This window comes from Lentinula edodes, assembly GCF_021015755.1.
Source record: "Lentinula edodes strain Le(Bin) 0899 ss11 chromosome Unknown C8R40scaffold_19, whole genome shotgun sequence".
In the NCBI taxonomy this organism is placed as follows: domain Eukaryota; kingdom Fungi; phylum Basidiomycota; class Agaricomycetes; order Agaricales; family Omphalotaceae; genus Lentinula; species Lentinula edodes.
This window is the reverse complement of record NW_025764325.1, coordinates 283427-304322: the sequence shown is the minus strand read 5'-3', so window position 1 is coordinate 304322 and position 20896 is coordinate 283427. Positions and strand designations below refer to the sequence as shown.

The 20896-nt window shown below is 45.3% G+C and overlaps 7 protein-coding genes across 7 annotated transcripts; 5 read left to right on the top strand and 2 right to left on the bottom strand.

The window, feature by feature from the left end:
* Positions 1-48: 48 nt before the first annotated feature.
* C8R40DRAFT_1170995 (uncharacterized protein) lies at positions 49-697 on the top strand (the record flags this gene model as incomplete). The annotated part of the gene is made up of 3 exons (XM_046231627.1): positions 49-127; positions 186-266; positions 330-697. 3 exons carry the CDS (start codon positions 49-51, stop codon positions 695-697), a joined length of 528 nt encoding a protein of 175 aa, XP_046085973.1.
* A 1603-nt stretch (positions 698-2300) lies between these two features.
* On the top strand, positions 2301-3173 carry C8R40DRAFT_1170994 (uncharacterized protein; the record flags this gene model as incomplete). The annotated part of the gene is made up of 2 exons (XM_046231626.1): positions 2301-2828; positions 2895-3173. The coding sequence occupies 2 exons, from the start codon at positions 2301-2303 to the stop codon at positions 3171-3173; spliced, it is 807 nt and encodes a 268-aa protein (XP_046085972.1).
* A 1599-nt stretch (positions 3174-4772) lies between these two features.
* Positions 4773-5573, top strand: C8R40DRAFT_1170993 (uncharacterized protein; the record flags this gene model as incomplete). The annotated part of the gene is made up of 2 exons (XM_046231625.1): positions 4773-5055; positions 5104-5573. The coding sequence occupies 2 exons, from the start codon at positions 4773-4775 to the stop codon at positions 5571-5573; spliced, it is 753 nt and encodes a 250-aa protein (XP_046085971.1).
* Positions 5574-5720: 147 nt separating this feature from the next.
* C8R40DRAFT_1160932 (uncharacterized protein) lies at positions 5721-7655 on the bottom strand (the record flags this gene model as incomplete). Its single annotated transcript, XM_046230072.1, has 7 exons — positions 5721-5975; positions 6042-6099; positions 6303-6405; positions 6463-6540; positions 6630-6699; positions 7193-7276; positions 7617-7655. The coding sequence occupies 7 exons, from the start codon at positions 7653-7655 to the stop codon at positions 5721-5723; spliced, it is 687 nt and encodes a 228-aa protein (XP_046085970.1).
* A 170-nt stretch (positions 7656-7825) lies between these two features.
* Positions 7826-9165, top strand: C8R40DRAFT_1105979 (uncharacterized protein). Its single transcript, XM_046228149.1, has 5 exons — positions 7826-8314; positions 8368-8414; positions 8468-8697; positions 8757-8941; positions 9001-9165. Exons 1-4 carry the CDS (start codon positions 8124-8126, stop codon positions 8871-8873), a joined length of 585 nt encoding a protein of 194 aa, XP_046085969.1. The 5' UTR covers positions 7826-8123; the 3' UTR covers positions 8874-8941; positions 9001-9165.
* A 155-nt stretch (positions 9166-9320) lies between these two features.
* On the top strand, positions 9321-11545 carry C8R40DRAFT_1190760 (uncharacterized protein; the record flags this gene model as incomplete). The annotated part of the gene is made up of 9 exons (XM_046233045.1): positions 9321-9591; positions 9685-10059; positions 10115-10236; positions 10267-10340; positions 10395-10513; positions 10571-10624; positions 10682-10837; positions 10968-11184; positions 11243-11545. The coding sequence occupies 9 exons, from the start codon at positions 9321-9323 to the stop codon at positions 11424-11426; spliced, it is 1572 nt and encodes a 523-aa protein (XP_046085968.1). The 3' UTR covers positions 11427-11545.
* An 84-nt stretch (positions 11546-11629) lies between these two features.
* C8R40DRAFT_1069792 (uncharacterized protein) lies at positions 11630-13255 on the bottom strand (the record flags this gene model as incomplete). Its single annotated transcript, XM_046226156.1, has 2 exons — positions 11630-11745; positions 11794-13255. 2 exons carry the CDS (start codon positions 13253-13255, stop codon positions 11630-11632), a joined length of 1578 nt encoding a protein of 525 aa, XP_046085967.1.
* Positions 13256-20896: the final 7641 nt, after the last annotated feature.

The following is a 20896-nucleotide window of genomic DNA, read 5'->3' as shown; positions in this document are numbered from 1 at the left end:
TAAGCTTCCACTGATCTCAGGTTGTGTATTCGTCACTTTCAGACCGTCATGCCTCACGGAGGCCACGAGCAACTTCCCGAGACCTCTCAGACGCACTTAGTCAATCTGCATCCTGACACAGATTCTAGTTTGTGCACCACTCAATCTTCATGGCAAATATCGCTTGCTTACATCGAGTCTCTCAGGCACAAGTCTGCATTTTTTGTTAAAGGAGCTCAAACCTTCAACTAGTTCAAGTAATACGTTGGCCTTCCCTACGCTGCCTCGTGTGTTCTACACTTTATAATTGATTCTTTATGTACACGCTAAACGACATCCTCTTAATCCAGCTTCAACACAGCCTTCACTAGATCCGAATCCGTCGCTATACCCTCATTTACGTTCATATCCTGAACGATGTCTGCAGCATCCTTATCGCTCAGGCTTGGAAAACGCGTCATCTGCGACGCTTTTCAATCGTGATAAGCTCTCTGTGGTCGACGATCTTAACCAGCTTCATCGCGAACCGTACTACTCATATCTATGGCATCACTCGGACGTCCGTTTTTCGTATCGTGATCGACAGACTCCCGTATTCATCAGGACCGAACCAAGAGCTCAGCGTGTAATGAGTGGATATATCGACCCACTTTCTCTCAGCAGAAATCCTGCGAAACGGAGCATGGATCATATACATCAATGTACCGTCAATGGGTGAGCTCTTTTTAATGTTGGTTTTTGGATGATCTATATGAATTCTCCTTCTAAATTCGCGACCCGTCGTTGACTCTTCCATTCACCCGCGAGAATAGTGCGTCTGGATGTTGCGGCAAATTGTGTTTACGCTGGATTTTGTGTCTGCGGTGACTTTACCGAAATTTTCGGACAGACATCGTTTTGATACCGGCTCGACAGTTGCTATACATGCCCCGTACCCCTGTATACCCTCGAAATTGTTTTATTCTGTAAAATATACCCGATGTTTCCAGGACTCCGTATAAAAGTTTATTACCAAAATTACAGTTGTTACATGTCCCTGACATATCCTAATCAAGTTGCTTTGTTAGCTTTGACCGGTGCCCTTTGCATCCATGCTTGAGTTAAGCTAGTCGGCTAGGATTGTAGTGAGCCTCCGAGACATAGTAGTACCTCTCATCACCAGTATTATCTGATTCTCTCGTCATAGTGATCATAAGACACATTAGCACCAGCTTGAATCTTGCTTTTACAATGGCAACGCATTATACCTATGTGAAATCTCTGGCTCCGGCTCAGATCACCCTAGATAGATAGATCCGTTAATGTTTGCGCTTCCTTGGAACGATATACTAAAATTCTGCACCCTTGACGTACCGAGCGGTTCTGCGAGTCAAGTGTGTAGTCAGTTCACGCGGCATCACCCGTTGAGTGGTGCCTCTAATAGGAACCTGAAAGAGATCAGATAAAGGGATACGATCTAGGTGCGCTAGTGCACTTCTCATAGATAGACAAGGCATTATCGACTGATTTGACCTGAATGATGCTCCATGATGATCCTATTTCACGATCAATAAACAACAAGTGTCCTTAAAATGGACCGTAGGCACGCTGTTTGTGTAGAGATTGTTCCATATCTGGGAGATTAAAGGGAAGAATTTTACTCACCATCGCGGCCTTCGAGCTGTGGTAACAATATCTCATTAATGAAATCATGATCGCAGCAGTGGAAGCGCCTGAGGAGCAAATGTGAATGACGGATTCTAGCAACAATATCCTGCCCTCACAACTTGAAGGAACAACGTCGGAGGGTCCATGACAAAAGTGGGACCCCTCAAATAAATCAATTGTTGATGGTTAACCTGATAAACAAGAAGACTGTTACGAATAAATACAAAAACATGTCCATCAGTCATTATATCAGGACCCACAGCACAAATGGACAAGTGAAGAACAAATACCACCATTCAAAAAAAATCCCAAGAATGAATGCTGGAGTTAAGGTGGGCTGAAGAGCAAAACCCCGTTTGAAGCGTCCTGAGACGAAACTCCCGAAATGAGCTCATCATGGTGAGGACTGAGTACTGAGTCCTGAGGGCCCTCAAACAACTACAGTGGCGGCTGAAGGAAAGAATGTCTCGGGCCGAGGAGCCGTGACCTTTTGAGGTATACACGTGCTATAATTCAGTCGGAAGCATTTATTATTTTTTTTTCTAAGGTTTCCTTCCATGCCACTACTTTAGGAAGGCTTCGACGGCTCTCTGATTTCCGTTTATTGTATCTTCCTTTAAAACTCTTTCCTGCGCCACATATACTTTTCCTTCACTCCCCACCCACCTACCACTATGACAGAATACGACTTCTCCCCAGAAGCACAGGAAAGATACAAGGCGAAGCTGCAAAGCATTGGAAAATGGGTTCACAACACAGAGAAATATGAGCTCGCGAATCCTTTCGTCAGTTCGCCTGCACCGCGCTCTGCAAGGCTACCAGGCTCGGATACGTCTTTTACTCGACACAGTCCTCACAGATCTTACACAGCTCCTCCTAGAGGTTCCTCCAGCTCTTCTGCTCACCATTCGTCGTCGTCGCAGGTTCAATACCAGCAGACGTCTCAAATCTATGCTCAGCCTCAACAATACACCAAATATCCCCAGACAGTGTATCCGTACCCAGTCTCCACTCCAGTACCTGCTAGGCAGTATGCACCCCCACAGCGGTCTCATACGTTTGCCGTACCTCCCCCACCGCCACCGCCTCCACTTCCGCCACAACGCCCTTTTCAACCTCCAAGGCGTTCTAACACTATTGGAGGATATGGATATTCACCGCAAATGATTTACGATCCCAGAGTGGGAGCTTCTCGTGCCATGGTGCGTACCTTGTTTTCGGATCCGTTCTATCAAATAATGTTGTATACTATTCTACTTCGCTCGCAGTATCCGGTATACCAGTCTCAACCGCCAACACCTTCAAAACGCTGGTTTGGTAAACTCTTCAGCGGTTTTCGCAGCTCCAGTCCTTCCCCTGGTCAAAGTCCCCTCAGTCCTACCGGTAGCAGACGGAGCCAGAGCAAGAGCTCGTATCACGCCGGCTACTATGAACACGACCGTGACAGGGATCGTGAACGAAGTAGCAGACACTATAGCGAGCGACGCTCAAAGTCTCACTCGCGATCTACCACGAAGCATCATAAATCCCGGAGCAGCAGTCTGTAAGCCCGACCACCGCTTGAGCCTTTCTGTGTCTATTTGCTTCCGCTCCATATCTCGAGCGATCACCGAGTTTAATCTCCGTTTCCTTTCTTCCGTTCCGCTACAGTTCCATTTTCCTTTTATTCCTCGCCGTGTACTCCACATATTGTATTTTCACTTTGAACCCTTCCGGGCCTATCCGCTGTAACACGCATACTATTTACTACTCCGTTCAATATCGTTGATCATTGGCTGGATTCGGAGTACATATACCTCTTAGAATCATTTCCTAATCGTCGTTGAATCTTTCCTATAAAATTCACTCTTCTCCATTTTCCGATTTGTCCGCCTTTTTTCCCTATATTAAATCCGCCTCTTACACTGACCTTCATTGCACGTTCTGATGTCCCCTTCACGTACCCTCAACTTCATACGTTACACATACGCCTCATCACGCATACACTCTTAGTACGATTATCTGCATGCCCATTACGCTTTAAAATGATTTAATAGAATCTAGGACTTTTCCAGATACGAATGCGTGCGGGGTGATAAGTACGGGAAAACTTGGGAGCAAAACATCATTTGCAGGATGTACAGTAAGTACTACCACAATGACAAGCGAATAGATCAAGAATAAAAACTAACTGCTCCAGAGAGGCTCGAACTCTCGACCTTCTTTTTTGCTAGGGTCCGTGTCCGCATTAATCTTTTCTTCGGTGGAAGCCCAAAAAGGCAAACCTGTCCAAACTCCCTACCTTTCCTAATTGAGCGTCCACATGTGGCCCTCACGTGCTTTCACACGTTCCAATTTTTTGCTTCACCGCGGTCACTCGATACAAATTGGCCCAGGGAAAACAAGTACCACCAAACTACACACGAGGACGACAACGACAATGACAACAAAAACCCCTCTCGCGTTATCTTCTCTACCTACCTCCGCGGATCCCTACGTTCAATCCGAAGCACGAGCCCCTTTCCCGTCCCAATAACCACTCTACATCACCACCTCCACCCCCTCCTCGCACCTCTCCACACTCCACCCCCTTTCCACCTCTTCCACCTCCCAACAATTCAGCATCCTCCTCTCCGCAACCTCCCTCTACACCCACGCCGACGCGCTCCAATAATTACCACTAGCAGTCCCTCGTCCATCGACTCTTGTACCCGAAGCCATGGATGAAACCGGAGATGCCTTCCTATCACGCGAGAATTAACCAGTGCGTATCTTCTTACTTCAACGTCACCCGTCACTAAATTTGTCTGCGCTTGCTCCTGTATACAGTAATTGGATGTTTCGTCATACAAAGACGCTACTCGCCTGGGAGCAGAACCCTTGACCACTGCTCCCAATGTCACGCGCGCTCAGGATCCAAAGTCGATTTCAAGCTGTAGCCCTAGACTTGCTCCGAAAATGAACTACCCACCTCAAAGCTGGGTACGGCCTGAAATATGGCGCGGCGCGTCCGGTTCCATTTTCAGAGAAGTTCTTGGGCTATAACTGGACATTGCCTTTGGTCATTCCTTTTCGCCGTGATGTCATCACTCGAGCAGGGAATTTGCTGAAGTAATCACCGTTCGCGTTCCAACTCTCTCTCCGCCTCCTTCTCTCCTTCTACTACCATGGCCGCGCCCTCCGGTATCACCTACAAAGCAAAGCGTTCCAACCGAGAGGTCCTACGGGAGCGCCTCGAAAACAATTCAGCTCTCAGAGAGCATTTCGAGTCTAGTCGCGATGTTCACCACTACAAGAAGTTGACACGTCCAACTATCCATAATCACGAAAACATCAAAGGTCATTACAGAGACTTTGCGGCGTACACTCAAGAATGTTTCGAAGAAGGCAGGTCCAAAAAACTTCCCCAGCCTTCAGAAATTGTTATAGGAACACCCTTACCTCCGTTAGGTCCGTCTACATCTGATTGTATGCTGTCATCTCACTCATGTTTTACAGAATATGTGAAGGACTTTGTCTGCTATTTAGCATCTGCCCTCCTCGGTAGAGATGCCTCCACGTTCATCCGTTTGGAAACCCTGAGGGGCTATATGTACACCTTCCTTGCACTGTGGCCTCGCTACGCAAATGTTCATCCAACTTCGGAAATGCGCTACCAAATGCGCTCCTATCTGTTATCCGAGGAACTGCAGGCTTCTGTGAAACTGTCCACCAAGATCAGGACATTGAAGCACATCGAACCTCAATGTCTTCAAATCATCATGGAGACTCTTCATTCGGCCACAAATATCTTTCGCTCTAACCGAACTCGCCTGCAAATGGCATTCCTCATTCTCTTCTCTGCTGCTTCTGCTGCTCGTCCTGGTTCTGTCATTGAATCGGCTTGTTATCGCGGTTCCAACGAGGCTCTCACCTGGGGTGACATTGACTTTTATCTTATTCCTGATGATGAGGATATGAATGGATAATTCATTCATTCATACAGGAATGTTTGATATAACAGTCGGACGCTGTAACCAACTCAGCCATGGGGCACATGCTAATCTGCATGGGCGCACTATTCATAGGAACATACATAGCTAAAATCCGCTTATATCCGAAATACTTGTCATACTTTAGGCCTTAAACTGGTACCCTCCTTCCCGATCCACAACGCCGAAAATAAGCTTCGCCAGATTCTTTCCTGTACCGTCAGAAAGTGCACACTCCACCTCATCTCCAGCGCTGATCGGACCCACACCCGCAGGAGTTCCTGTCAAAACTAAATCCCCTTCCTCCAGTGTCATGATCGATGAAATATGCTCGATGAGTCTTGGGATCCGGAATATCATGTCTGAAGTAGTACCGTTCTGTTTGAAAGCACCGTTAATCTAGAGCCGATTGTTTCAGATTCTTACATTCAGATACATTGTCTTCAAGAATGGTATACAATTTACCTTTAGCCAGAGTCTCAAATCATGAGGGTCCTTGACGTCTGACTTTGGGATAAATGATCTGGTGAGACAATACAGTCAGTCACATAGTTGAGCACGGCACTGTATCCCTAGTGGGACCCCGTCTTAGACGGAGCCGCGTATCTATCTATCTATCTATCTATCTGTAAGCTTCTCCCTCATTTAAAACAGGAAGAATGGAAAATCAAGAAAGAGGGATGTGAAAAAGAGGCGCCAACGACAAGCTCGGACGAGAACGCTTACCCTATAGGCGTGAAAGTATCGAAACCTTTCGCAGCACTCCACGGTAGTCCTTTACTCTTCACCTGCTCTTGGAGATTTCGTGCCGTCATATCAACCGCTAAAGCTACCCCGCCGTACAGATGGTTCATATCGGCGTTTGCTATGCATCACGAGAACTCACCATAACCAGCGATATGAGCGTCTGCGTTGGCTTGAGATATATCTCGACCGCGTTTGCCAATTACAAGTCCAAGTTCCACTAAATATATAATCAGTCTATGATCACATAAAGGGTTTTGGGCTCGCAAGAATCTGTGGCAGCAGCAGAATAGAATAAGCTGCACTTACCTTCGTGATGGCAAAGTATTCCGTTTGGGATTTCAACTTTGCCTCCGGACGGTAAATAAGTGGTTGTGGGCTAGAGACCAATGGTTGTCAGTCGAACAGCTATTCAGATGGATGGTACAAGATTGAGAAATCGAGGGTCCAATAGACGCGCCATAAACCCTAGCCACCAACAATTCAAGGTTAAAAGCACAGACGAAAAGCAAGGAATGCCAACAAAAGCCATTTTACCCTCGGTAAGATGGCAGGCAGGATAGGCACCGAGTAAGCAGGCGAGATACAACTGTTGGTAGGATTGTGAAGGAATGAGATGACAAAAAGTTATGAAGTTTACATGATTAAACCGAAAGGTCGAGTAGAGTTAAGCGGAGCTACGACAAACGTTGAAGAATGGAATATTTGGACTGGAAGTACAGAAAAGATCAAGAATAGTTCGGAAATTGGAAATGACTCATGGAGCGAGTAGTATAACGATATGAGCAGACGTAGATTCAACGGACAATAGCTGACAGAGCAACTAAGGCCGGAAAATAAACGGAGAGACTGAGTAAAGTAGTGATACATACCTTGAGGAAGAAGAACGGCTCTTTGGGTGTCGTATTCGATAGTTCCTTGATATGCTCGGCATAATTTCTGCCGATAGCTACGATCTAGAGATGAAAAGGTTAGCTTTTAGGCCTGGACTGAAGGGAAGATGAGGATATATGAAAGATTGGTAATTGTACCAGGGAATTGCGGAAAGCCGTAAAATTAAGCTCTGAAGTTCAATTTCATTGGCGAAAAGTAGGTTAGGAAGATAGGTGCATCCAACATTGAGTTCCTTTGCCTGAGAGCTCCACGCTGCTCCAGAGGGTATGAGAAATATGATGCTGACTCTCCGGGAAATGAGAAATTGTGGCGTTGAACATAACAATACCAAGAACAACATGTGGACCAGATTGTGGACCAGGCGGATGACGGAGGGGCATACATAATGACACAGGGACATACCTTTTTCCCATGCCTAGCAAATGAGGAGATAGCAGCCATTATTTCTCGCCTAGTCACTGAACTGGGCAATCTAAAGGTCAATTTGGTTGAACCAAGTCACAATGACAATCCACTGAGTCTTGCCGCTTGCGGTGCTGACATTGACAACGCGTCGCGCTATGTCAGTGGTCACGGGGTGAAAGTTCTTCCACGCACGGACTGCCGAATCTTGCCGCTTGTTTTCCACCACTGTCCACACCGACCACAACCATCCGGAGGCTTTCTTATTTCATCTTAATGCGAAAATCCCGTATGTCTGCAGACGAATTTGACCAGCGATAAAGTATGCGTTTGACGGAATCCAAGCCGTAGAGTGGGATTCGCGGTTAATGGTTCACCGGAAGGAAGAACGTCGACGATTATTAGGTGCTTACCTAGTTTTTTCAGCTCAACACAATGGTTAAGCAGAAGACTAGAAGGCTTCAATAGCCACATACTTAGTCCAAATAGCAATGCCGAGGAAACTATATGTCATACATAACACTTATCAAATGTAGGCCAAGACACACTCTTGGCACTTGGAAAAAGGCCCAGCCTGTCTTGGCTGCCTTGTGTTGGCTAACATATAATAACTGCGGATATTTTGCTGTTCCTCCAAACTCCACCTCTACGATGTCCGATTCAAGTCATGCTCAAGGAACGTCTACAACTAACAACGAGTACGCGATTGATTTGAATATTCTTGATCAACCCCTTCAACCAACATTTCCAGCAGCAATCTGGGTATTTCTTGGGAGATTGGAGTGATAATTGGCATAAGTGAGTCTTCATGTGTTCTGCACAACTTCATATTTGAACCGAAAATCTTCTAGTTGTCATTTTCCTCTCTGTAATCGCTGCTGCAATCTTTCAACGCCGCCGGCGACGTCTTGCTTCGAACATGGCTCTCGATCTTGAGAAAACTCAGCATCGTCGTAGTTCCACAAACAACATTTCTTCAACGCGGCCCTATTCATCGTCATCTACAACTTTAAAGGAAACGAAGGAATTGACTAATATAGCGGTCGAGGTTCCGAGTTTCACAAGTACTACGATACCCAAGGTATTTTCCCGATTTCGCATGAATTCTAGACATTTCCATCAAGTGAACCGCCCTTTTAGCCCTCACCTTCAGCATCCTCCGCGATATTGAGCTCCAAGGGATTCCCACGAGCCGAATACTTTCCTGAACATCCGTCACAAAAACCGCCCAATTACTATTGGCATTACCGATCATAGTTTACACTCTATTCTTACCACTTCCAAGTCGAACACTGTATTTCTATATAATCACACTGTGTATTCCGGTAAGTCTTGCGTTCACCAATCTGAATCCTTATTGAATGTCAGCACGCGTATTCAAAAGTTTTCCCCTCCAGCATTCTCGTATCATGAGTTTTTGGATTCACTATGTAAATAAGTAATGTCGTGCTGAATAAAACTTCGAATGTATCCTTTGTAAATTTTTATCAACCCAAAGGTGACGCGAACAGACGCAAACCCAGAGCAGACGTTGTGCAGTGAACGCCAAATTGAAAATGGGATCTGAGCGCTGGGAATCCGGATTACGATGTCATGTGTTGATCAGCGCTGCTTCTTCATGTTTAACTATTTTATAATACTCCTTTTTCCTGTCTCTTTCCCTCATAATTCCCAACCGATGTCACTATAAGGGCTTGTCTTGAAATGTCTCCAAATCGCCCCTCACAACGCAAAAAACCTCCAGCTTGCGATTATCTTGTGCATTCCGCAGCAAAAGCCACTACTTCCAGTTCAAAGAACTGCAACGATCAAGCAACTGCTTCAACCTCGAAACAATCTGATGAGGAACTATCTACAGTGATCGTTGTACAGCAATGGGCCTCGGCTATGTTCCTTTCCAATATTTTAGATGAGATCTCTCCAGTCCCACCAACTTTACAATTATCAGTGGAGGTGATTAAAGCGCTCATGCAAAGTGTGTATTGGGGTTTTTTCGTCGGGGGTTTATCGGTTAACTTTGTTCCCCTCATAATAGCGCTCCGAAACACACCTCATAATCCACATCCAGTAACTACAAATCCAATGATACCGTTGTCGCAGCTAGAAATGAAGTTACGACTCCATGCATGGGACATGCATTCTCTGTCATATCAAGACCGTGTCCTTACACATTGTTTGTTAACATGCTCTGCTCTTTGTTCCACGGATCCTTTCATTCTCGGGACAATCGAAATTGGTCCTGAGGAATCCCAAATTCTCGATAGCGTCTCACCTCTCAAGTCCTCCGTCGTACCCGATATGCGTCATTTTGGGTTTAGGAGAGAACCAGTTGTTCGGCAGTTGTGGGCAGAATCCTTGTGGTTGGCAAATCAGGCCTGTATTGCTACCAACACTTCGATTGAGAATGCAGCCTCCTGCTGGATATTGGGATATTTGCGCTATGGTTCGTGCGCAGATTTTAGCATTCATGTTTCTCTACCTCACACGGCGGGTCGTAGTGATGTTTGGAAAAACTTCTTCAGCCTTTAGTGCTGCCTGTGTACATCATATGCGCACACTTGCTGAGGACGGAAAGCTTTCAAGGGATGCTGGCGAAATGCTCAAATTTCGTGGACATATGGTGCGTTTAACAACATAAACTTGTTCGCAGAGTCCAACACATTCGCTTGCTGATAAGATGATTGATTCCCTTCTTGCACTAATGACAGGAAAAACTGTTCCCTTGTGAGCGTCTCCTCAATGTCCCCCTTTCGCTTCTAATTTATATACCATCCGCAGTACTACCAACGACGAGCTGTTGATCGTCCCCCATAAATTAGAACCATTGGAGCAGCTCGTCTCCACATTTTTGACTAGAAATTGCACTACTTCAGACGTCTTCTCGTCAGTTCATACATGTTAGTCGTTACTCAATAATTCGCAGTGTAAGTTCTGATATTTTTTGGATATTACAGTTTCCCATACCGTTGTTCGTCTTGCTAGAGAAACTGCTGAAAATCTCAGTGGACGTGAGTGAATGATTTCCTTAGCACGTCCTCTCCCCTAAATCCTTTTCCGTGCAACAGCCTACGCACGCAGTCAGCCGCTCGACGAATGCTTTCTGATCAAGCATTTCGCATCACTGGACGTTTTCCACTCTCTCCTAAGCGCGGCACTACAACAAATATCCCACCTCATTCAGAGTCGATTCACACAGGAGACGACGTATCATCTCCATGCCTGTGCGCATGGTTTTGTCGTTGCTTGGGGTTCATTGGTCATCACTCTTTTCGAGCGACTGAGAGACCGCTCGATGTATAACACAACTGATAACACTAGTCGGCTCTGGGTTTTCAAGCGATATATCTGTAGCTGCAGAAATGAAAAGCAGTCGACTGTTAGTGCACTTGCTTCATGCGCGAAAACTGGCGTCGAGGACGGCTATAGAGATATCCGAGACGATGAGGGATATACCCTCAATTGTACGGCTAATGCCACATGGCGACTTAACGAAATGGGCTAGGTTTTTATTGGAGGAGGAGAATATTGTGGATATCAGTCGTGCTCAGAGCCTGCAAGCACTCGAATGGTGAGGTTGTCCGTTTCTTGTCGTCTTTTATGTCTGACGGATTATTTATTTCTGGTAGTTTCCGCGACGCTCTGAAAGTGGTGGGGTTTTCGCATGCCGACCGCACTGGTGTTGTGGACACCATCAACGAATATCTCAATGCGTATCTCGTCGATGACATGTTCACGCAGCTTGGGCATTCCATACAAGACTCGGGACGTATTCATGGACCGGATTGGTTCGAAATTGGAGCGTCTATGTAAAGTTCGTATGTAGCTTGTAGTACTGTGATGTTTCATTATCTGGTGTTGTATCTTCTGGACTCGTTATTCTCCAACCGCACAGGAGAAGAGCATTCATGATAATACAAGGTACGATAAAGATAAGATATTCGAAAGGGTTGTTTAGTTGCTTGTCATGAACTACGTCCAACAAATCCGGGGACTCAATACCACCCTCAAAACTGTTAACTGAGAACCCGACCTTGAGCGATCACGACTGCCCTCAGCCCGGCCTTCTCAAGATGCTTCATCGAAGAATAAAATTCTCCGGGAACATCTCGATTAGGGAAATGTAACAACACTGAGCGTAGAAAGGGCATTCCGATTGCTGAATCATATGTTGACCCACCTGTATACAGCCGCGATGACACCACTTCCATGATGTCCGAATCACTGATGCCAGTGGAAGCACTACACACTAGAGAGAGGCTCTGCAGTTGGGGAACTAAAATCGAGGAAGTAAGACTCTTGCCATTGTAGCGGAATGCGTGGAGACTCTGTATTAGTTGCGAGGTGATAGGTCCGTTGGCATTGTAGCTGACACCAGTATCGTCAACAGTGAGGTGACTGAGTGAAGGAAGGCGAGCGAGGATATCGATCAGATCCAGGTCTGACAGTGGAACAGACTTTATGGAAAGGGTAGACAAGTTGCACGATGAACGATTCAAGAAGCCTAGTACATTTCCCTGCGGCCAAGGTCGCTCATATATGTCTTCGACATCGGCGCGATCGATATACAACGACGTCAAAGCTGGGCATGTCGTGGAAGCAAAGATCACGTCCACCAAGCTCTCGGATCCAGGCTGTGTTTGTGCAGCGACAGTTAGCAACAGTGTTTGAACACTGGAGGCAAGTATCGGAGATGAAGTTTGTTTGAACCATCCATCCGCCCACTCGCAAAAGTGCAATTCTGTCAGATCAGAAGACACATCTAGAAGAAATTTCACTTCTTCTGAGTATGAGCAGATAGTCAGAATATTAAGCTGATTCCAGGGGAAATGTGATTTCGGGAGCTTGGCCAAAGGAAAGGTCAAGATTGACAACGAATGTAATTTTGGAGCATACTGAAAGCGGTCTAAGCTTCCTGGTAAGCGGAAAGCAAAGCTTGAAATACTGAGCTCCTCGAGTACAGGGAAGTTGGTAGGATTCTGAGCCGTTAGAACTTTGAAAAAAGTTGGTTGAGACACTGTAAGCTCTTTCCATCGATCACTGCATGCACCAACGATAGCACATAAGGCTGCCTGACGTGGCTCGAGTGTTTCGAGCTTTTCGCCCAAGATTTCGAAACTAAGTGGGAACTGCTGCGATGAAACAAGATACATATGAAGCAAGTCGAATCCTTGCCTATCAATGTGCATCATCGTCAGATTAATGCGTATACGAGACCAAAGCTGAGGGGAAGCTTTGGCAAGGTTCCGCCAATTTGAACAGACACAACTGATATTCAATGCAGGCATGGCTTTGAGTTTTCCCGATGTGAGGTCATTTATGCCACACGTGTAGTCAAAGATGCGAAGGGTAAGTTCATTGGGAAGTTTTCGAATTGGGGACATTAAGGAATGTAAACATTGCTTGTACTCGCCCAGATGTCGACGATGATTACGGAGGAACGTGATATGAGATTGTAGCCAAAGGAGTTCCGCATCACAGTCCTCAATTTCCTTCTCTATATCTGCCAGTTCGCTGGCTTTCGACAGAGCAGCAGGGCCGAAGTCCGAGCGCAGCTTTGCGTACAGGTTCCCAAAGTCCAGGTTAAATTGTGGCTGGAAGCCATTGTATTCTGATCCTGAAGGGACTGACCAGCGTTGCATGGTTTGTGGACCAGATGAGTACCAGATACAGGCAGTGGAAGATCGGCAAACGGACCGGCTAATATTATGACCCTAACCTAACGATATTTATTGTCAATGACATTAGGGAAAGACACGGTTCACCCGGGAGCTTCCCGGGAGCGGTGTTTGAAACCTGCACGGATTCTGACCAAATGGTGAGCACCGGCAATGTGCTAATGTCAGCCAAATCAGTGTCCATTTGTACTTGTTTGATCCCTCTGCTAAACTTTGATCACCAATGCTACAGACATTCTTCTACTCACACAGGACACAAAAACCATGGCAGTTCATTTGAACTGCCATTAAGGCTCCACTTCAGTTACATATTCAAGTTTTGTGGAACCTCTTCAGCCAAAATGTTCTTCCTCAGCCTGTCAATCCTGCAGATATAGCAGCCTTCAACCGGTGATTTGCACCAGCTGCAGGTCAGTCCTCAATGGATTATATTGAACAACTTGTGCAAGGTGTGACTGCTGTTTTGAATCATGTTCTTTCTGCTGTGCAGGCAGTTAAGCAGAGTGCATTTCTTGGTTGTGGCATCATTGCCAAAAATGCAAGCCATATAGAAGATTCTTTTCTGGAAAGAATTTTCTCTGCTGTTGCTGCACTTGGGTTAGAGCACTGGTCACCAGACATTGTAGGTGGACATCCAGATTCTGTGTACAACCTTGTACATGAGCAGATTGCAATCTCTACCTTCAAGATGCTGGATATGGCAGTTGGAAGAGATAATACAGCTTGTATTCAGATCTACTGAAAGTTTGTCTTTGGGCATATTGGTAAGAAGGTCAAGGATGAGATTGTTAAGATCATGTACACCGTGTAACCGTGCCAGAGGCCACAAGGTGTCTAAGTGTGGAGGTCAAGTGGGACAGTAGTGAAGTTATTAACAACACCGCCGTTACACTGTTAGTCCCCGGAGATCAAGAGTATAGAAGGGAGGAGCTGAGTAGCAGCCAAGTCAGAGCAGCGGTAACACCGATGACTGTGAGGCCTGGCACAAAAGGCCTGCTCTCGTCCTATCTGGACTGGGCCTAAGCAAGCAGGACAGCTGCCTAGGCCGTACAAGGGGAGGTGGGATAAGTGCCGCTACTGGTGTAGGGAGCCTGACCAGTGGTGGTTGCGGAGCTTGGGTGGACCTAGCCAAAGGTCCTGGAGTGGGGGAAGGAGGTGTAGTTGGTGAGGAAGGAGGTGGTTGGGGGTGTGGAGCCTCGACGTAGACTGTAAGTCGTAGGAGAGGCTCAGGAAGTTGAGAGAGGTGTTCAGAGAGGTGAGACAGAGAAGAGAAACAGAGTTGAGTGAAACAGAGGTGAAGGAAACAGAGTTGAGGGAAACAGATAAAGAGGAAATGTATGACAGGTGAGACGTGTCAGGCCCTGTTAGCAAGTACAAGTAGACTGTACTAACAGGGACCAAGCCAGGTTGGAAGAGTTTCCAGATAAGATTTGACAATAACACGCTGGGGAGCTCCGAGGGGAGTCCCCAGCCTATATACTATACATGTGACAGCCATGTGGCATATTACATAATGGTAAAAGCAGACAAGGGGAGCTCTGGGTATACAGTAGGGAGATATAGGAAGGTAGTAAGGAGGAATATGATAGGTAAGGAAGCAAAATCAGGCAAGGCATGACAATGACGAGGAGCGAACCAAAGAACGTTTAAGTCCTAAGGTAGAGTAGAGAGTACTTCAAGGCAATGAGCCTGAAGACTTAGAGGAGCACAGAGTTAAGGAGGGAATCTAAGTCGGAAGGGAGATCTAAGTTGATAATTAAACTGAGGAACTACAGTAGCATACAGGCAGTATTTATATCTACGGAACGGCGCAGCGGTGCGGAGCGCCAGACTAACTACTAGGAGCTATACGTGTAGTACCTGCAGGGTAAAGTAAAAGACAATAAGGAGGGACTAGAACGAAAGGGTATGTGTAGCGAGAAAGAACAATAAGAGTGTGATTACAATAGATGGTGGATCTTCGGAACACCGAGCGGCGGAATGGAGGCCCGAGGCATGGACTTGACAGAGTTGAGGAAAGCTGAAGCATGAGCAGATTAACACCTATGAATGGCAAAGTCATATATGTTATATTCATTTTGTATTGTGATTTCTACTGAAACTTCCATAGTTATGTGACAACAGGGTTCAGCAAATCTCAGTTTTGCATGCTCTTGATCAAGGAGATTCTTTCCAATCACATTGAATTGGAAAAGGAGCTGTAACATATTGCTTATAGCAAGTTGGACAACTAATAGTCCTTATAATCTCTGGTTCACATCCCTCTAGTTGATTAAATATAGAGCAGATATCCTGGGAAATTTTGAGTGTAGCATTTAGTGTTTCTGCAAGAATTTCCAGGAATATTGTGAATATAAACTGTAACACATGTAGAACTGTATTTGCAGTAGCTTGATTGACACCAGCCTTGACTAGTGATGTGCCGGCTCCGGCTCTGAGCCCTTGGGCCCTATGAGCCTGGCCGGGCCGGAGCCGTCTCTAGGGCTGTGGAAAGCTGAGGGCCCGGCTCAGAATTTTCAGAGGCCCCAAGCCGGGTTCTGAGCCGGGGCTGAGTAGCCGAATTTTGTGCCAAAATTCCCACCTGGGAATTGGCAATGGCTGATATGCATGAAGCTAAATGCTCAATATTTACCTATATGGGCATCACTAGCACCATTTTTGGCTGCAAGGATAACTATTGGTTCATGCCATAATCACCTAAAATTGTTCAAGCATTACAATTCGGATACTTTTGCCATTGTAGATGGGTTGGAGCTTGAATCAAATCATCATATTCACAGTGAATCTCTCTTAATGAGGACTGGGAAGGTATCATGTTGTAGATTTTACTATAACATGGCAGCACCTTCTAATTTGAATGTTAGTCTACAAGCCTCAAGGAAGGAACCACTTTGATCTGATTTGGAATTGACAGTAGTTGAAACAACAGGTAATGATTTTGGTGCTTGCTACTCTGATAAGTCTAGTGTACTGGAATTCTACTATTTGATTGCTGTACACTATTATTCTTAATGTTACACCCCTCTCACAAAGTTAGAGCATTAAGAAACAATGGTGTACTCTGGCAATGATTGTGATACAATTTTCAGACCATTGTGGCAGTATTTTCAGACTCACATATTACATTGGATTTTGTATGATCCAATGGTGAATACTTGAACAGATCAAAAAAATTTTGAATCTCACAGTTTGCACCTACCACAGCCGGGGCCCAAGCTTGAGCCGGAACCCAGCCGGGCCCTGGCTTTCATGTAGGGCCCGGCTCAAGATTTTCATGAGCTTTGGCCGGGGCTATTTGAGCCTTAGCCGGGGCTTTTGAGCCGGGCCCCAGCCGGCACATCACTAGCCTTGACATTGAGCCAGACCACCAGTGTACAACAAAAAGATATAGTGAGCTGGGAAGGTAGTTCAATATCTTTATAGCAGTGATTTCAGCTAATAAGAGGATGATAAATGAGGCTGATGTACATACTTTTTGATAAGTCAGAGCTCTCCTTTGAGGTTTCTGGTACTGGATGGTGCTTATTTCTATGTGGTATATGCTTAGTCTGTCCTGTATCATGCTTTTCATGTGCACTGCAGACTAAATAAGATACTTCCCATCCTGGCTGCAAAATACCTCCAATTTCAACCTGTTTTTTGTTACACTTGCTGTAGGTGCAAATGGGCATTGATGTGAGAAGGGGATAATTAGATATCAGGAAATTCTACAACACTTATAACTTTTCTCTATACTATTAATCAAATCAAATATTGATCCAAAAAATCGATCAAAATCAGAAATGAGCACATATCATCAAATATGGTGATAGTATACCTAGTCACAGCCGGCTGCCTAGGGCGATGTCTTAATGGCAGTTCAAATGAACTGCTATGGCTTTTGCATCCTGTGTCATACTCTCAAAATGAGGGGGGGTAAGGCCGCAAGTGGCAAGGGTGGAACTGGTGCACTATTCAATGGTATTATAACATGTAGCATGTACAATGATAAGAAAGAAACTAAAAATGTCACCATATAGTGGATGAAAAGAACAAGAGAGAAAATGAGCAGGCCTGTATATGACTCAAAAACTCACAAAAGAAGAATCATTGCTCATTAATGTAGTAGATTAAATGAGGTAAAACCATGCTATTGTAGAGCAGCAATGCAAAGCTGTAGTGTATCCAAAGCATGACATTGATAAAAGAGGAGAGCATTGTTTATAGAAGAAAGATTAAACATATACAGTATATATGAGTTTTACAAACAAAAGTTTTCATCAGAGCTACATGGTAAGAATATGTATATGAAACTCACTACCTTGTAAATAACTGATTATTCAACAAGGGAGATAGTAGGTTAGGCCCCTGGAAACTACTACTGAACCTCACCTGGCCAGATGCTCTAAATGACACTATGTTTTGGGCCCAAATAATGCCATTTTGGACAAGAATTGGGTTAGTGTAGTCCAAAATTTCTCCCAGAAGTATGGAATTTCCATTTTTGGTACTTATTCAGAAGCTTACTAGCTTACTAGTACACCAAATGTAATATTAAGTCAAATTTTTACCTTTTGCACTCATTCCCACCCATGAGTCCCTAAAGAGGTGTATTTGACACTATTTTCAGGCAGGGGTTGAGCAAATTTTAGGTCCTAAATGACTGTCACAAAGAGGCAGAGACAAAGTAACTAAGCAAAATGACAGAGTGAAGTAGCTAGGCAAAGCATAGGTAGAGAAGTATGAGCAGACACTATACAGACTGGTCCCAAGATAATGACAAAGTTATATTGAGTATCATAGTGATAGTAATAGTAATAGTAAGTAAGCACATATCTGGTCCCAAGACAATGTCAGAAAGGTTAAGATAAAGGACCAGGCTATAGGGGGCTGGCTATATATACACAATCTGGTCTGCAATGAACAATAATGCAATGTACAGTTTAGGCACAAGAAAGGTGCCAGAAGCCAATAGAAAGAGAAGGTGGATCAGTAATCAATGGGGAATGACAGCAATAGAGCATGATCATGATGAGATGACTTATTGTACAAGTAAAGGTATAGAGATGGTGAGAAAACAAAAATAATAGGGGCTGCACACTTTTTGACATTACCCCCCTCTAGATGACCATTGCCCTTGATGGTCAAGATTTTGCTGCTGTTAGGTGCTTTTTATGAAAGGCCAAAACAATTTTTGGTAGCTGACTGAGGTTGGGTGCTGGCTTCCAAGTAGTGATGTGCCGGCTCTGGCTCCGAGCCTGGCCAGGCTGGAGACATCCCTAGGGCTGTGGAAAGCTCAGAATTTTTAAAGGCCCCAAGCCAGGGCTGGGTACTTTAATTTTGTGCCGAAATCAAGCCACATGAACTATACAGGTCCTGCCTCATGACTCAATTGTAACTCAGTTGTTATCTTGGTTTTGACTTGCCTTTCTTGATTACTTGCTTGTTGAGCAGGCAAGGGGTGCATAGTGGGGACACTCTCCAGCACCATACCTGGGTAGTAGAGTTTAGAGTCTCAGTAAGGCAATAAAGATGAGAGAGAAGCGAGTTGGATTCCAGTACAGGATATGGCCTGTTTATAAACATAACTGTATGACAGTATTACATAAGGAAGTACAGAGGAATCCACATATAGTAATTGACTAGATATGACTAGATATGACATATCATAACACATGATCATATTAGTGGCATGTGAACAGCATAGCCACGTTCAACACACCCCCTTGCTGAGCAGCACAGTAAAGTACTTTGCTCGAAGCAATAGCGGTAGGCGTCAGGCAGGGTAGGCAGCCTAAGGATTGGTGGACAAGTAGAACTCAAGTCCAAGCATTGAGTAGAATAGCTCAAATTTGATGCGCCCAAGATTCTTTTTGAAAAGATCTGCAGGGTTGTTACTGCCATCTACGAAGAATACTTGCACAAGGCCACATTCAACAACTTCATGGATATAATGATACTGGATGTCAATGTGTTTTGAGTGCTTGCTAGTGACAGAATTTGATGCCATGAAAATGGATCCTTGATTGTCTCCAGCAATAGGAATAGCGTCAAGCTTATAGCCTAGTTCTTCAAGTAGATTACAGATCCAAACCACTTGACGGCTGCAATCAGACAATGCCATATACTCAGCCTCTGTAGACGAGTGAGCAATTGTCTTCTGCGCATGGCTGGTCCAGGAGAAGGTGCCATTGGCAAGCTTCATAAAAAATCCAGTCTGTGACTGGCGTGTATAGGGATCAGAAGCCCAATCTGAATCAGTCCAAGCGCTGAGACCAATGCCCAATTCACTGTCATAGCAAAGTGCATAGGATCTAGTACCTAGGAGGTAGCGGCAAATATAGAGTGCCTTGTTAAGGTGCTCTTGAGATGGGTTAGCTGCATGTTGTGCAAGCTTGGTAACAGCAAAGGAGATGTCGGGACATGTGCCCAACATAAGGTAAAGAAGGGAACCAATAACCATTTGGAACTTGCTACGAAGAGCGGAATTCCATTGGCCTTTGGTGGGTTCGGGTTGGAACCCTGCAGGAAGTGGTGTATCAGCCATTTTAGCATTTTCCATACTACAACGCTTAAGGACTTTGTCAAGGTAGGCACATTGATCAATATGGATCTTTTTGCCACGACGATGAATCCGCATGTGAAGGAATTCTTTGGCTTCACCAAAATCTCTGCATTCCCAGTGTGACATGAATTTCCCTTTGAGGGAATCTACGAGTTTCTTGTCAGGTCCAGCGAAGAGTGCATCATCAACGTAGATGATGGCGATGACTAGAGAGCCATCTTTTCCTTGTCGGACAAAGATACCTGCATCAGAGCTCAGGCGTTTAAAGCCGAGTGTTTTCATGTATGAGTCCAGTGTTTGCCTATCTGGACGCTGGTGATCACGATGATCAAGACCCTCCTGTCGACCCCGATGATCTGGGTGCCGACAATAATAACGACAATCTGGATGACGACTCCGGCGGTTTACCGCGTGGTGAGCCTGTTGACCCCAGTGAACCTGGTGGTCCTGGTGGTCCTGGTGGACCTAGTGGACCCTGTACTCCAATTCCTCCTGACATCCCCAATGAGCAACGTGCTATGTTGGAACTTCTCTCAGGCTTCAAGGGTTCTATCAAAACCCCCAGTACCATGTTAGCTGCTCTCAACCGACCCTCTGACAGCTCTGAATCCAAGAGCAAGGTCAAGAAGCTGGAGGTATTTGATGGTTCGGACCCCCGGAAGCTCAAAACATTCTTTGTCAATCTCGCCCTGGTCTTCAATGACCGACCAGCAGAAAGTGAACTACACTCTCTCCTACCTCAGTGGCTCAGCCAAGGAGTGGTTTGTCCCTGATATCCTTGATCCAGATCTCAACTCGCTGCCGGTGTGGACATCTCATTTAAAGCCCTTGTAAAGGAGCTACAGGACAATTTCGGCGTGTACAACACCCAAGGTGAGGCCAAAGATTCTCTTGGTAACCTGAAGATGAAGGAAACCAAAAACATCTGGAAATACAACATCCGGTTCAACACTCTGTGTCATGCCCTGGCTACAACCAGACCAGTCCCAGTACCCACCACACGTTGCCATACGTCCTATCCACCTCCTGTATGCCCTCTGCACCTCCCCAAGTACCACCAG